We start from the raw sequence: 16,612 nt of genomic DNA, 5'->3' as shown, positions 1-16,612 counted from the left end.
CCTATTTGAAATTCAATACACTAATTTTGGTTACCATATACAAATTCACATTTAAAAAAAATTTTTTTTACGTTTATTTATTTTTGAGAGACGGAGAGAGACAAAGCACAAGTGGGGAGGGGCAGAGAGAGAATAAGACACAGAATCCAAAGCAGGCTTCAGGCTCTGAGCTGTCACCACAAAGCCCGAGGTGGGGCTCGAACTCACAAACTGTGAGATCATGACCTGAGCCGAAGTTGGACGCTTAGCCAACTGAGCCACCCAGGCGCCCCCATAAATTTACATTTTTACATTAAATTAGGAAAACTGCTTTGTTCCATTCTCACATCTTATCAAACAACTTCGCTTTTATTTCTGGGTTCTCTATTCTGTTCCATTGATCTATGTGTCTATTTCGGGGCTTATACCATGCTGTTTTGATTACTATAGCTTTGTAGTATATCTTAAAATCTAGGATTGTGTTACCTCCGGATTTGTTCTTCTTTCTTCAGATTGCTTTGGCTTTTCAGGGTATTTTGTATTTCAGTATAAATTTCAGTATTATTTGTTCTAGTTCTGAGAAAAATGCTGTTGGTATTTTGATAGGGATTGCACTGAATCTGTAGATTGCTTAGGTTGTATGGACATTTTAACAATATTAATTCTTCCATTCCATGAACATGGAATATCTATTTGTTTGTATTATCTTTAATTTCTTTTATCACTGTCCTATAGTTTTTAGAGTACAGGTCTTTCACCTCCTTGGTTAAAGTTTATTCTTAGGTATTTTATTCTTTTTGGTGCAACTCTAAACAGGATTGTTTTCTTAATTTCTCTTCCTGCTACTTTGTTATTAGTGTATAGAAATGCAATATATTTCTATATATAAGCAACTTCACTTTAAAAAAAAAACTTCTTGGAAGGGCACCTGGATGGTTCAGTTGGTTAAGTGTCTGACTTTAGCTCAGGTCATGATCTCACTGTTCGTGAGTTCTAGTCCCATGTCAGGCTCTGGGCTGACAGCTCAGGGCCTGGAGCCTGCTTCAGATTCTGTGTCTCTTTCTCTCTCTGTCCCTCCTTCATTCACACTCTGTCTCTCAAAAATAAATAAACATTAAAAAAATTTAAAAAAAAAATAAAAAAAACTTGGAGTACCTGGGTAGTTCAGTTGGTTAAGCATTGGACTCTTGGTTTCGGCTCAGGTCAAGTCTGCTTGGGATTCTCTCTCTCTCAATAAACTGACTCTGATACAATTTGATGACCTTATTACATTTCACCAGTTTTACATGCATTCAGGTTTGTGTATGTATTCGTGTATGTATTTAGTTCCATGTAGTTTTTGGGAGACAGTTCCATCGCGAGGATTCTTGTGCTACTGCTACCCTTTATATTCACAGCCACCTCCTTCCTTCCCCACTTCCAGCATCTGGTAACCAATAGTCTGTTCTCCATCTCTACAACTTTGTCATTTCAAGAATGCCACATGAATGGAATCATACAGTATGCAACCTTTTAAGATTCAATTTTAAAGTGCCCATAATTACCTGAGATCCCAGATGTGCTGTGTATCAATAGTTTGTTTCTTTTCATTATTTAGTATTCTGTGGTATAGATGTGACACAGTTTGTGTAACATTCACTGGCTGAAGAACATATGGGTTGTTTCTAGATTTGGACTATTATGAAAAAAGCTGCTATAAGCCTTTATGTACAGGTTTTTTAGTGAACATATGTACTTCTCTGACATCAGTGTTTTGTCATGGCAAGAGCCATTCTTTAAAAAATCTTACATCTCAGGGAGCCTGGGGGGCTCAGCTGGTTAAGTTTTGGACTTCGGCTCAGGTCATGATCTCACAGTTTGTGAGTTTGAGCCCTGCATCAGGCTCTGCACTCATAGAATGGAGCCTTCTTCAGATTCTCTTGCTCTCTCTCTGCCTCTCCCCCACTCACTCTCTCTCTCAAAATAAACAAACATTTAAGAAAATAAATAAAATCTTACATCTCATTAGTGATCACTAGTTTACAGAGGGAGGCTAAAAAACAAGATGCAAAATATTGTTTTTATAGTATGCAAATGCAGTATCAGAAAAAAATATATATATTATATTTTTGCTTAAAAATTTTAAAAGTATAAAAAGCAATAAAAAATTAATGGTGGTTACCCATGGGAGAGGGAGGAAACAGGGATAAAAGTGAGACTTCTGGGGCACCTGGGTAGCTCAGCTGGTTAAGCATCCAACTCTTGGTCTCGGCTCAGGTCATGATCTCACAGTTTGTAAGTTCAAGGCTCTGTACTGACAGTGTGGAGCCTGCTTGGGATTCTCTCTCTCTGTCCCTCCCCAACTCATGCTCCTCACTTTCTCTCTCAAAATAAATAGAATAGAATAGAATAGAATAAATAAAATAAATAAAATAAAAGTAAAGTAAAATTAAATTAAATTAAATTAAATTAAATTAAATTAAATTAAATTAAATAGATAAATAAAGTGAGACTTCTGTGTATCTTATATAAGTTATGATTTTGGAAAATTTTTTTTACAACTAAAAAGGATAAAAAATGCTAAAAACTGAATACAAAATGAAACAAACCAAATTTCATATCAATTTGGCAGCATGATCATACAGTATAAAGAATTATTTCCAGTTATTTTAAAACATAGTATTTTGACAATATATCCATATTGGTATAAATTCTAAGAAGGGGGGAAGCACAAAGAAAATTTAAATTGCATTCATCAGTCTAATAGTAGTGACAATGGTATCATTATTTTGTAAGTATTTCAGCTATACTATAGAATAATATTATTAGGATAATGTGATTAAAAACCAAGACTTTCAATGTAAAAGAAATACATGTATAAATTCAAAAAAGTCAAGTAAAAACCCCCAAATCTTCATTTGATTTGGGAACACTAATATGAGCTTGTAGATTTTTCTCCTGAAAAATACTCTTTCCCTTGCTAAAAGTTTAGCCTGGAAGCAAAGACACCATAATAGCAATAAGCATCTCGAGCACCTGGATTGGGGTCCTAAATACTATTTGCTTCTAAATGGAAAAGAGCTCCTTAGAGAAATGGCTGATTCTAGATCTCCCATAGAAAATGTGCAAATCTTGTGCCAGTCAGCAAAGAAATGATCTAAGATTACTAGACTTACATTGAAGGACTACAAGAGCCAATTTGAAGAGATTCCCACCAGCTTATGATGTACCAATGTAAGCATCAATATGAATAGTGACTGCAAGGTCTGAGGCAAATCAAATATATTTAAAAATCCATGCGTTCATAACAATATTTTTTAAATGACCGCCACTGGTGATTTCTAGGATACCACCTTTGAAATTTAATGAAGAGAAAGAATAGGCATTTATTCTGCCTTTCCTTTGTGAACTATTTTTCAAGGTAACCAAAGAGTTGAGGAAAAGTTCTTTACAGATGAACTCAACATATAAGAACATTACAAGTTACACAATTAGAAAATTATCACTCGGCACCTCTAATGAAATAACTGATCTGGGGAAAAATAATCAAAGAATGTGGAAATCAGAGGAGTGGCTGCTGGGAAGCTTTATAAAGGACAGATGAGGCTGACACCACCAAGCCCACTGATTAGTGTCAGCATCAATACAAGTGGGTCAACTAGACATAATGTGCCTTGTTACGTGATACAGCAGGAATTACTCGGCGCCATCTAGGAAGTACCTGAATCACCCAACAAGTGTTCCAGAAGACATGGTCTTCAATTCCAAGTCGTCTGTGATACAGGACTTTATGAAAGTGTATGATTCTGTCACACGAAACTTCATTTCAAGCCAAAACGTAACATTAGCACGGGTGACATTTTTTCCACCTTTAGGAGTATGCCTGTGATGACCACAGAGTAACCTCTGGTTCTTTTGCTTTTTTTATTTATTTATTTTTTTCCAAATATTTATTTTTGAGAGAGAGATACAGCATGTGAGGGGGGAACAGAGAGACAGGGGGACAGAGGATCTGAAGCAGGCTCCATGCTTTCAGCAGCGAGCCCAACATTGGGCTCAAACTCACCAACTGCAAGATCATGACCTGAGTGGGAGTCAGATGCTTAACCAACTGAGCCACCCAGGTGCCCTACTGCCTTTTTTAAAAGTACTCTCTCAAAAACCTGGGTAGGACATACTCCAGCATATGCAACCATGAAGTCACACACCTAGCACTGCTAGGAATTTACCCAAGGGATACAGGAGTGCTGATGCATAGGGGCACTTGTACCCCAATGTTTATAGCAGCACTTTCAACAATAGCCAAATTATGGAAAGAGCCTAAATGTCCATCAACTGATGAATGGATAAAGAAATTATGGTTTATATACACAATGGAATACTATGTGGCAATGAGAAAGAATGAAATATGGCCTTTTGTAGCAATGTGGATGGAACTGGAGAGTGTTATGCTAAGTGAAATAAGTCATACAGAGAAAGACAGATACCAGTTTTCACTCTTACGTGGATCCTGAGAAACTTAACAGAAGACCATGGGGGAGGGGAAGGAAAAAAAAAAGGTTAGAGAGGGAGGGAGCCAAAATATAAGAGACTCTTAAAAACTGAGAACAAACTGAGGGTTGATGGGGGGTGGGAGGGAGTGGAGGGTGTGTGATGTGTATTGAGGAGGGCACCTGTTGGGATGAGCACTGGGTGTTGTATGGAAACCAATTTGACATAAATTTCATATTTAAAAAAAAAGAATAAAAAATAAATAAATACATTTCATGAAGTCATACACCTAGGATAATTATCAAGTCTGGATTGAATGTCTTTCCTTCCCCACATTAATTTTTCTCCAATTTTGCCAGGTGATTTCTATCCTTCACAAACATTCAAAACTAGTATGAAACTGAAGACTTTTCAGGCTAATGTGTTTTCCCCACCAGTACTTTTTTTTCTTTAAGCTTATTTTATTTATTTTGGGAGAGAGGGAAAGGGAGAATGTGCCTGCATGCACAGGGGAGGGGAAGAGGGGGAGGAGGAGAGAGAATCCCAAGCAGGCTCAGCATTGTCAGCGAGGCTCCAACTCACAAACCATGAGATCATGATCTGAGCTGAAACTAAGAGTCAGATGCTTAACCGACTTACCCAGGTGCCCCTTCCCACCAATATTTTGCAAATTATAATGAACTCACTGAAAGAATTCTATGTAAAATGAAATTATGTCAAGAATTCAATGTAAAGCTATTCCCTCTTTTTGGAGGCATGATTTTTGGGAAAATTGGGTAATTTCCGGAATGTTCACTGGATTCATCTGTGACACAACTGAAACGTTAGGAACAATCTAAGTGACCAACAGTAAGGTCATTATGATATCTGAATAATGATATTTCAATGAGATTAAAAATTATTCCAGTCTGTAATTACTGGCATGTAAAGATATCTATAATATGTTAAACAATAGTAAAACAGATTACAAGACAGTATGTACAGTATGATCTTGCTCTTGTGAAAGAGTTGTATTAAATGAGTTAATATGTGTAAAGTCTAAGTTGTAAAGAACAATGCATGACACATGGTGTAAGTGTGCAATGTTAGTTCACAGCTACTGTTGTTATAACACCATATATACATGCCCTGCTTAAAGTTTTCCTTATCCTCTTTCTTAACCACATCCTTTCCTTAATTTCCTAAATGCTTACTTTTCCTATACTCCACACCAAAAAAAGCTTTAAGATTCCATTCTTTCCTTAGAGAGAAATCTAAAATAAAATTTAAAAGCAATATAACTACACGTTTTAAAGTTCTCTCTATAAAGTTCTTGGTCATAGTGTAAATATATATTGGCCCTAGAACAAACAGCAAGCTTCCACTACAATAATAGGAGACATGTTTAATAAAATGTTTTGAAGTTATTATTTTGAAATTAAAGACTTCTCTAAGACATTTAAAGGAAATGTACTAATTTTAGGATACCATGTTTTTACACTCATAACTCTTGTATACTGTTACATACAATGCCATATTCTGACCCTATCATCATTTACATTTCCCAGCCTGAGAACCAAGGAAAAAGGTTCATCATGCACATTTGAACACAGGTGGCCCAAGATAAAATATCAAAGGAGACAAAGTCTGTCCTCAGTAAGTCGGCCTTACCAGGTGATAGGAGGCTTTTCCTTCTTTCCTTCCCTCCCAAACCTATGCCAGCAGTTGCAAACCATTTATTTCCTTTCTGATTAAGGGACCCAGAGCCCCTTTTTTACCACTCCCATCAATCAAAGTGTACTTCCAGGGAAATATCTAATGAACTTTTTAACTAAAAAAAAATGACAGGCATAGTGTGCAGTATCTGCATATGAACAAGGAATAAAGACCTTTGGTTAAAGAAATGAAATTCCAATTGTAATGTCACTAAGGAGAAGGAGATTTAGAAGAAATAAGAGCTTCCTAGAATTATTTAAGTTGTTGCCTATCTGGCTAACTTAAAACCCACATCATAACAAACTTATTCTTATCTTCAATATAAATGTAAATGTACTGTAGCATGCAAAAAACAACAAAAACAAAAAACCTATCCTACTGTAAGACCACCAAAAAAAAAAAAAAAAAACCTGTAAAAAAATCCTTCTTTAAATTTTGCCGAGTAACTAAACCTTAGTTCTTTTTAACAGTAGAGAGAGGGAGAATGAGAGCAGAGATGGCGGGATGAGAGAAAAAGAGGTGAGTGACGCACCCACTGTCACACCGTTATCTGGAAAGCTAGTGTTGGGCTAAACTGGAGAATGGAAATGCAGAGCCCACATTATCAGTGACTATGACAGACTGTTCTGCTTTCTGATATATTATTATCAACATATACATCTTAGAGGGTTTACACTTTCCAAACTTCCTATTTCAATGAACATATACTCTTGGTACTACTTCTTCAAAAGTGTGAAAAACATGAAAGGAAAACAAAAACCACACTTACCTGAATGTAATATATTCCCTTTTCCTGAGCATACATCATTAGAAAACAATAATCCAGGTTTTGCTTTGTTCTCCATCTGAAAAAAATTTTTTCAAAAATAAGTTAGGAATCAGACTCAAATTTAGCAAAATAAGATTAGGTGTAAATATTTTAGAGTACATATTGTATGTTGTGATATTTTATAATACACACACGTATATACACAGTATATAATATACATGTATGCAAATTATCTACCTATAGATACACAGATACAGGCACACACATACATACACATGTAGAGGAGCATGAAAGAGACTTCACTTTTCTCTAATGAAGCCTTTATCAAAACATATTCCCCAAAACACTAATCCTCAAGACATCCTGAGGAAAAATGAAGTCAAGTGTCAAGTAAATTTGGGAAGCACATATATTCTCCTTCTGGAGACATATTAATACATTAGAGGCATTGAAATAGTCAATACATTTGTTGGGAAAAACTTTTGGGGCGCCCGGGTAGCTCAGTCGGTTAAATGTCCAACTCTTGACTTAGGCTTGGGTCATGAACTGTGAGGTTCATAAGTTTGAGCCCTGCGCTGGGCTCTGTGCTGATAGCACGGAGTCTGCATTGGGCTCTGTGCTGATAGCACGGAGCCTGCTTAGTATCCTTTCTCTCTCCCTCTCTCTCTGCCCCTCCCCCACTGGTGTTGGCACTCTCTTTCTCTCTCAAAAAAGAAAAAAACTTTTTAGTCCAATATTTTCCAAACTTTTTTGACCATAGGACCTTTTTTCAAATTTAACATTTTAATGTCTCTGGAAACTGGTGCTTCAAAAATTATACTTCGGGGATCACTGCTTTGGTGACCAGGGCTGTGCTTTGCATACAGGTGGAAATTAATAAATACTGTACTGAATGCTTAAAAACCCCAAAACATATTAAGGTTTACAATATTAAGTCCTTTCAGTGAATTCCTGGTAGCCTGCAGAAACAGACTAATGTTGAACAAGAAAAGTGGTTGTAAAAGCTAGTTAAAAAAAATAAAAGGTTTAAATAATAAGTAAACTTCTCCAGAATATACTTTATAAACTGTTTTGAATTTAATGAGATGACTTAAAATTTTTTACCAAATTCATCCCTAAATTTTTTAAAACTAAAATTATATTTATTGAGACAACCAACTATGTAGACACATCTTTCAGAAAAATTCACTCAAGAAACACAGTAAGTCTCTTCCCAAAACTGTATTTTTCCTTTTTTTCTGCCTATAGAAAATCCAAAACTAATGTCAATGTCTCTTAGATTACAATGTTTTTAATAACAACACATTGAAAGTTTTAAGTCCTTCAATTTGAGAGAGTCAGAGACAAATAAATCCAGTTGACTAAATACATTTATTACAATATAATTCTGCAGAACAGTATTATTGTTTTTATCACTTTCATTGAATCAGTTCTCATTTATTTTGCATACAAACATTTGATTTCTATATGAACTAGCTTCTGAATTGTATTGAAAATACTTAAGAAAAGTTATACCACAGAAAAGCAGTTATACAAGTTATTGAGCATACCAAATTCAACCTCTCATCAGAATTTCCAATAAAATAACCAAAATTCATTAGCTCTCACAAATTAGCTCAACCCTAAAATGTGGTACATTTCAATAAATAAGGATTACATTTATTATGTATCATACTCACAAGGGTGGGGGATCTTAACACAGGCTCACCTTACTCTTTCTTTAGAGTCTCCAAATGTCTCCTTTAAGTTTGTCAGGTCAGGATAATAGCTTTCAGGAGGTGATATTATTTCCACCAAACCAGAACTGATTTCTTTAGAAAATCTACCATGAGAAAGGATAGCTGAGTCATTTAAGTTCTGTGGGATTTTATTTATCTTAATGCTCAACTTACTGTGTTTAACATAAAACACATCAGTAACGTATACTGTAATGGTCACATCACAGTGTCTTCAGTGAAGTAGCTCATCATTGATTTTACTTGCCAGAAAATGCAAATTTTTCCAATAACAAAAGGGTTTTGGTGGGTTTTTTTTTTTTTTGCTTTTTTTTTAAAAATAATGCTTTAAAAACAGTGTAAAATGCTACTATCCTTAGAGAAGCATAGAAATCCTGGGCCAACTGCAGATATTATACTCCTAAAAAGTATCAGAATTTTTAAAAATCAAATCAAGGTATCACAGAAAATAGAGAATTGAAAAAAAAAAATAAACTATTGACTGTGTGTCTCTATATATGTATGCAAAAACCAGTTATTCAACTTTCAGAAAGGTTTAGTTGTGAGTTATAGATTATATGTCATTCTAAAGTAGTCATTTCTCAACTGGGGCCATCCTGTCCCCCAAGCAGACACTTAGCAATGTCTGGAGGGATGTGGTTGTCCTAACTGTGGGTACTACTACTGACATTTAGTGGGGAGACACCAGGGATGCTGCTAAATATCCTACAATGCATACAACATTCCTCACAACAAAGAATTATCAAGCCCAAAAGGTCAACAGTGCCAAGGTTGAGAAAATCTGTTCTAAGGTTTTTATAAGCAGCTTTACTAACTCAAATGTAATTTCTTTCACATTTGCATTCTCCCTTATTTAGTTTTTGCCAATCTGCACAAAATTCTTGTGCAGCTACCTGCCTTCGCACATATGTCCTTTGTGCTTAAATGTACCTTTTTCTGGGCTTGGTTTTCCTATACATTGAGGAAGAAGAGAACTGACAAAATCACAGCTTAAGCCCCAGAGACCTGTCCACGTGCTCTGTGGGAGGAGGGGCCAATAGTTACTGCCTTGTTCCTATATTTAAGGAGGCTATACTAAACTGTATTTATATAAAGGCTGCCAAGAAATCGAGCACTTGAGGGAAAAAAAAAAATCTAACAAATGCACAATTCTGAACTCTGCATATATTTTTAAAAATCTCTGGTTTCAGCATTTTGATGGACAAAGAAAGAGCCGCATTATTTTAAATCTAGAGTTGGCAAGTAATTGTTGCTTCTTTTTGTCTTTTTTAAGTAAAAGATACATTTTTGGGGCTAAAACATAAAACTCAGTGAAGAAACCCTTATCAAGACTAGTTTTATGATATCACTATTAAAACTATGAAGATGATATAAACACTAATACCTGAAACTTACTAAGATTTCCACCTGTTAGCTGCTAAGCGCCTTGCTCACAGCAAATTGTTACTCAATTTTTGCAGAACAGTACAGATTCAGCCATAATTTAGCACTGAGGTTTGAAACTGCTGCAAGACTATCTACCCTGACAGCAGAAGTTTTTTTCTTGGTCAACAGACTCTCTCTATATTCACTATCTTCAAGATTAAGAATTTATTGGATAGGGTCATATATGTAGGACATTCAAATCTTTTCTATATTGAAATACACCAATTTATCCACCATCAGAAAACTGGATATATATGCACCTACTTTATGATAAGGTTAAAGACCAATTATAGATGGCCCAATGAAAAATGAACTTCACAGAGAAAGGAACTAAAAAAAGAAAGCATTTTCTTTTAGCAAAAAGCCAAGAAGTAACAGTAACTAAAAGATCATTTTCATATTTAACAACTTACTCTTTCTCCAGGTTGGCTACAACACTGTGTACATAATCACTATCTGTCTGGGAAAAAGAAAAAAAATTGTACATACATTAATGTTTTTAAATTTTTATTTAACTTTTGATAATGAATTCAAATAAATAATTAACAGCATTCAATTAAAGCAGTGCATTAAAATTTCAGACAGCTTATAGATTTGCATTTCTACTTTATTCTACTTTATTGCACTACGATATATCATTGAGTACTTACTAATACAATAAGCAGATGTCAGTTTTATTACCTTCAACTGTCCTTGTTCGATTCAGTAGAAAAAACTGAGTACAGAAATTATTTCTACCTCTTCTCAACTATCCAAACTGGAAGTAGTGAATAAATAATGGAATAAACAATAGAGAAAGATTTTTCCATTTTTATTAAAAAAAAATAAAAGGCAGGAGGAGATAATATCTTAGCGACTCTGACATTAAATGATGAAACTATGTAATAAAAAGCAGTCATGGTCTGTATTATTATGATTCTCATTATTAGGCTGATAATGATTAGAACCCAAGTCAAAAAGCACTTTACACACAGTTAGAATTATATACAAATAAAGATCTAATACCCCCTACCAATTTTAAATACAGTCACAGTTTATATTAAAATGCTAAAAAGAATCAATCATACATAAAATATGATCTATGTTATAGATTGACAAAACACTTAATACTTGATAAAAAGAAAACAAACCAAAACAAAAAGATAAATTTTGGAAATTACAAAACTATTAAGTTATAAAAAGTTGTAGTATAGAAGATGGTCTATAAAAGTATGTTAACTTTAATTTCTGTTGACTGCAAGTAATTCCTATTTTTATTGTTAAATTTAAAGACTTAGGAGTGAGACATTAAGACCACATTCTTCAAACTCTTAACTATGGAGATACAACTGGCACACCGCTCAAAATCTTCTGTACTTCCCCTATATGAACCAAATGTCAGCGATCTCTTTTGAAATAATTTATCACCAACATATATAACTAATGAGTATCTTTTCACACATCAGCTATAATTCTCGAGAATATGATCAAGGTTGGTTTATATAGATATTAATAAATTTAAAAAACAACCTGGAATTCAATTTGTTAAGCATTTATTGAGGGCCAGTGATTTGCCTATCCAAGGAAAACAGGAATACAGAGATGAACAAGACCACCTCCCTATTCCCAGTTGGCTGTCCAAGAGGTAGGTCAAGAAGAAAAAGTAAATGTAGATTCATTAAGTAATGTGTAATAATACATATGAAATTCACATGAGCCAAATCTAATATTATATGTAATCCTTATGCTGTAATCCTTATGCTAATCAACAGAACTAACAAAAGGTTTGCTTAAACGACTGTAATTGATATCACTTTTCCACCAGAGAATAAATCCTTTCTGGTATCAGCTAAGGGAATTCTGGGAATCTTCTGAAGAAAGCTAAATGTATAACTGGCCTAGAAACAGCCAGGCAAATCGTTATCTCCATTATACAGTTGTGGTTGGAAACTGTTCTTGCCTCTCCCCCACTCTTAAATGTTGATAATAAGATAGGCAATATCAGATCTTTGGGGCTTGCTTGCATTAAATTAAAAGAGAGCACTTTTTCCTGAATCTTTTTTAAAAGCGTGTGGAGACTTTTTCAAAGGCAATATTATCACTCAATTCTCGGAATGCATCTACAAATATAAAACTGAGATGTGTGTATTCTAGGGGTACGTGAATGGTATATACGTGGGAAAGGTGGGAAGGAAAGTGGACATACATAGAAAAAGAAAGAGCATTTTTTCCTGGAGAATCAAGTGTTCCTCATGGTTAAGTAAAATTAAGTATTTTATATTAAAACTATATGCTATTGTATTAGTATGTATATGCATTATTAATACATACTACAACAGGGATGAACCTTGAACACGTTCACATTTGTTCAATGTGTGACCACATGTTATATGCCTTTACTTGTATAAAGCATCCAGAATAGAATAATCTACACAGATAGAAAGTAGATTAATGGTCTCCTAGGGCTGGGGGGGAGAAGGGCATTAATGGGTGATGGGTAAGGTGTACAGAGTTGTTTTTTGGGGTGATTAAAATGTTTGAAAATTGAGATGGTGGTTGCATAGCTGTGACTTTAAATAGTTAAATTACAAAAAAGTGATTTAAAAAGTTAAATGTAAAAAAATATTAAAAAAGAATGTTCTATTTTTCTATTTTTGATATATTTTAGGGAGTACAATATGCTATTAATAGCATATATGTGTGATTTGTAAATATCTATGTACAAATTGGGAATACCTAATCAATGGGATGCTTAACAGAAAAGCTTAGATCATATTGCTGCACTGGACCAGTCCTGGTGAGACAGAGCACAGAATACTGCACTCTAAACCAGCAGAATACACATTGTTTTCATGGAACATGAAACATGGAACATTCACCAGGATAGATCACATGTTAAGCCACAAAACAAGTCTCAATAAGTTTAAGAAGACTGGAATCACATCAAGTATCTTTTCCAACCACAACTGTATTAAACTAGAAATTAAATGCAAGAAGAAAACTGGAAAAAACCCAAATACGTGGAGAGCAAACAATCAATGGGTCAAATAAAGAAATCAAGTAGGCAATCCAAAAACAGCTTGAGACAAATGAAAATAGAAACTCGTCCCAAAATCTGGGACACAGCAAAATAAGTTTTAAGGGGGAAGTTCATAGTGATACAGGCCTCCCTCAAGAAACAAGAAAAATCTCAAATAAGCAATCTTATTTTACATTTAAAGCAACTAGAAAAAAAGAAAAAAAAAAAAAAAGGCCCCAAGTTAATGGAAGGAAAGTTCAGGGCAAAAATAAATGAAATAGAAACTAAAAAGTAAAGGTCAATGAAACTAAAGCTGGTACTCTGAAAAGATGGACAAACTTTTAGCCAGATCCATCAAGAAAGAGAAAGCCTAAATAAATAAAATCAGAAATGAAAGAGGAAAAAAAAAAAACCATATCACAGAAACATAAAGGATGTTAAGAGAATACTATGAACAATTATTTACAAATTAGAAAACCTAGAAGAAATGGATAAATTCCTAGAAACATAATCTTCCAACACTGAATCATGAAGAAATAGAAAATCTGAACAGACTAATTACAAATCATGAAGAAATAAAATCAGTAAAACAACAAAACAACAACAAACTCCTGTGGTGCCTGGGTGGCCCAGTCAGTTGAACATCCTGACTCTTGATTTTGGCCCAGGTTATGATCCCAGAGTCGAGGGATCAAGCCCTGCGTCAGTCTCCATGCTGAGCATGGAGTCTGCTTAAGATATTCTCTCCTCCCTCCCTCTCCCTCTCTCTCCTCTCTCTCACTCATCTTCTCTTTTTCCCTCTCCCTCTCTCTACCCCTCTCCCCCACTCATGTACACTCTAAGAATAAAACAGATCTTTTTTTAAAAAAATTTTTTTTAATGTTTATTTTTGAGAGAGAGAGAGAGAGAGACAGACAGACAGACAGACAGGGTGTGAGCTGGGGAGGGGCAGAAAGAGGAGGAGACACAGAATCCAAAGCAGGCTCCAGGCTCCAAGCTCTGAGCTCCAAGCTTCGAGCTTCCAGCACAGAGCCCGATGTGGGGCTCAAACTCACAAACTGCGAGATCATGACCTGAGCCGAAGTCAGTCGCTCAACCAACTGAGCCACCCAGGCACCCCTAAAACAGATCTTTAAAAAACCTCCCAACAAACAAAAGTTGGGGACAAAATGGCTTCACAGGTGAATTCTATCAAATATTTAAAGAAGAGATAATATCTATACTTCACAAATTATCCCAAAAAATTGAAGAGAAACACTTCCCACTTTACAAGGCCAGTATTACCCTGATACAAAAACCAGACAGATACTACCCCAAAAAAGCAATTACAGGCCAATTTCCCTGATGAACACAGATACAGAAATACTCAACAAAACTATCAGCAACCAAATTCCACAATACATCAAAAGGATCATATACCATAACCAAGTAGGGATGCAAGAATGTTTTAATATCCGCAAATCAATTATTGTGATACACATTAAAAAAACGAGAGACAGAAATTACAAGATCATCTCAACAGATGCAGAAGATGCACCTGACAAAATTCAACATCTATTTATGATGAAAACTCTCAACAAAGTAGGTATAAAGGGAAAGTACATCAACATAAAAAAGGCCATATTTGAGAAACACACAGTTAACATAATACTTAACAATAAAAGGGTGAAAAGCTGAAAGTTTTTCTTCTAAGATCAGAAACAAGACAAGGATTCCTGCTGTCAATACTTTTATTCAAAGTAGTATTAGAAGTCTTAGCCACAGCAATGAGGCAAGAAATAAAAGGCATTCAAATGGGAAAGAAAGTAAAACTGTCCTATTTGCAGTTGACATGATTATGCATAGAAAACTCTAAAGACTCCACCAAAAAAAACAAAAAAACAAAAAAACAAAAAAAACAACAAACTATTAAAACTAACAAATTCAGTAAATTTGCAGGATACACAGTTAACACACAGAAATCCGTTGTGTTTCTATACACTAATAATGAACTATCAGGGAAAAAAATTAAGAAAACCATCCCATTACAACTGCATTAAAAAGAATAGAATAGGTAAGAAATTTAACCAAGGAGGTCAAAGATCTGCACTCTGAAAACCCTAAGACCGTGATGGAAGAAATTAAAGACAACACAAACAAAGGGAAAGATATACCATGCTCTTGGCTTGTTAAGATTCATATTGTTAAAACGTCTGTACTGCTCAAAGCACTCTACAGATTCAGTGCAATCCCTACCAAATTTACCAATGGCATTTTTCTCAGAACTAGAACAAATAATCCTAAAATTCATATGGAGCCACAAAAGATCCTAAATAGCCAAAGCAATTTTGAGAGAGAAGAAAGAACAAAGCTGGAGGTAACATGCTCCTGATTTCAAACTATACTACAAAGCCATAGTAATCAAAACAGTATGGCACTGATGGAAAAAAGACAAATACTCAATGGAGTAGAAGAGAGCCCCGAAATAAACCCACCCTTAAATGGTCAACTAATCTACAAAAAAGAGACAAGAACATACAAAGGTATAAATCAGTTTCTTCAATCGTGTTGAGAAAACTGCACAGTCACATGCAAAAGAATAAAACTGGACCAGAATAAAATCTTACACCAAAGACAAAAATTAACTCAGAATTCATCAAAGACTTAAATGTAAGAAATTAAGCCATAAAACTCCTAGAAAAAAAATAGGTGGTAAACACTTTGACATCAGTCTCAGAAATACTTTTTTGGATATTTCCCCTCAGGCAAAGTAAACAAAAGCAAAAATAAACAAATGGAACTACTTCAAACAAAAAGCTTTTGTGTGACAAAAGAAACCATCAACAAAATGAAAAGGCAACCTACTGAATGGGAGGAGATACTTGGAAATGATACATCTGATAAAAGGTTGCTATCCAAAATATATAAAAAAACTGATACAATCCAAAAACAAAAAACTAAAAAGCCTGATTTAAAAATGAGAAGAACTGAATAGACATTTTTCCAAAAAAGACATACACACAGGCACAAGAGAAGATGCTCACCATCACTAATTATCAGGGAAGTGCAAATCAAAGCAATGTTAAACCTGTCAGAATGGCTAGCATCAAAAAGACAAGAAATAACAAGTGTTGGCAAGAATGCTGAGAAAAGAGAACCCTTGTGCACTGTTGGTGGGAATGTAAATTGGTGCAGCCACTGTGGAAAACAGTACAGAGTCCACAAAAAATTAAAAATACTGCTACCATATGATTTAACAATTCCATTTCTGGGTATTTATCCAAAGAAAACAAAACCACTGATTTGAGAAGATATAGTTTCCCTATGTTCAATTCAGCATTATTTACAAAAGCCAAGATGTGGAAGCAACCCAAGTGTCCAGTGATAGATAAATGGACAAAGAAGATGTGGTATAGAAACAACATGGAATATTATTCAGCAATAAAAAAAGAATGAAATCTTCCCATCTGTGTGACAACATGGATGGACCTGCATTAAGTGAAACGAGTCAAAGACAAACACTATATAATTTCACTTATACATGGAATCTAAAAAACAAAA

General features: G+C 34.7%; 1 protein-coding gene across 4 annotated transcripts in view; it reads right to left on the bottom strand.

The window, feature by feature from the left end:
- MGAT4A (alpha-1,3-mannosyl-glycoprotein 4-beta-N-acetylglucosaminyltransferase A) overlaps positions 1–16,612 on the bottom strand; it is a 115,413-nt gene that overhangs the window by 18,645 nt on the left and 80,156 nt on the right. For all 4 annotated transcript variants that reach the window (XR_006200628.1, XM_042932050.1, XM_042932048.1 and 1 more), the window contains exons 6-8: positions 10,488–10,534; positions 8,622–8,735; positions 6,914–6,989 (exon numbers count right to left, since the gene is read on the bottom strand). Coding sequence is in view for 3 of the 4 variants with exons in the window: in XM_042932050.1 (XP_042787984.1) it covers positions 6,914–6,989; positions 8,622–8,735; positions 10,488–10,534 (237 nt within the window). In the remaining variant the exon portion in view is untranslated. The remainder of the gene's footprint in view (positions 1–6,913; positions 6,990–8,621; positions 8,736–10,487; positions 10,535–16,612) is intronic.

This window comes from Panthera leo, chromosome A3 (genome assembly GCF_018350215.1).
Source record: "Panthera leo isolate Ple1 chromosome A3, P.leo_Ple1_pat1.1, whole genome shotgun sequence".
Classification (NCBI taxonomy): domain Eukaryota; kingdom Metazoa; phylum Chordata; class Mammalia; order Carnivora; family Felidae; genus Panthera; species Panthera leo.
This window is presented reverse-complemented; position numbering and strand designations above follow the sequence as displayed.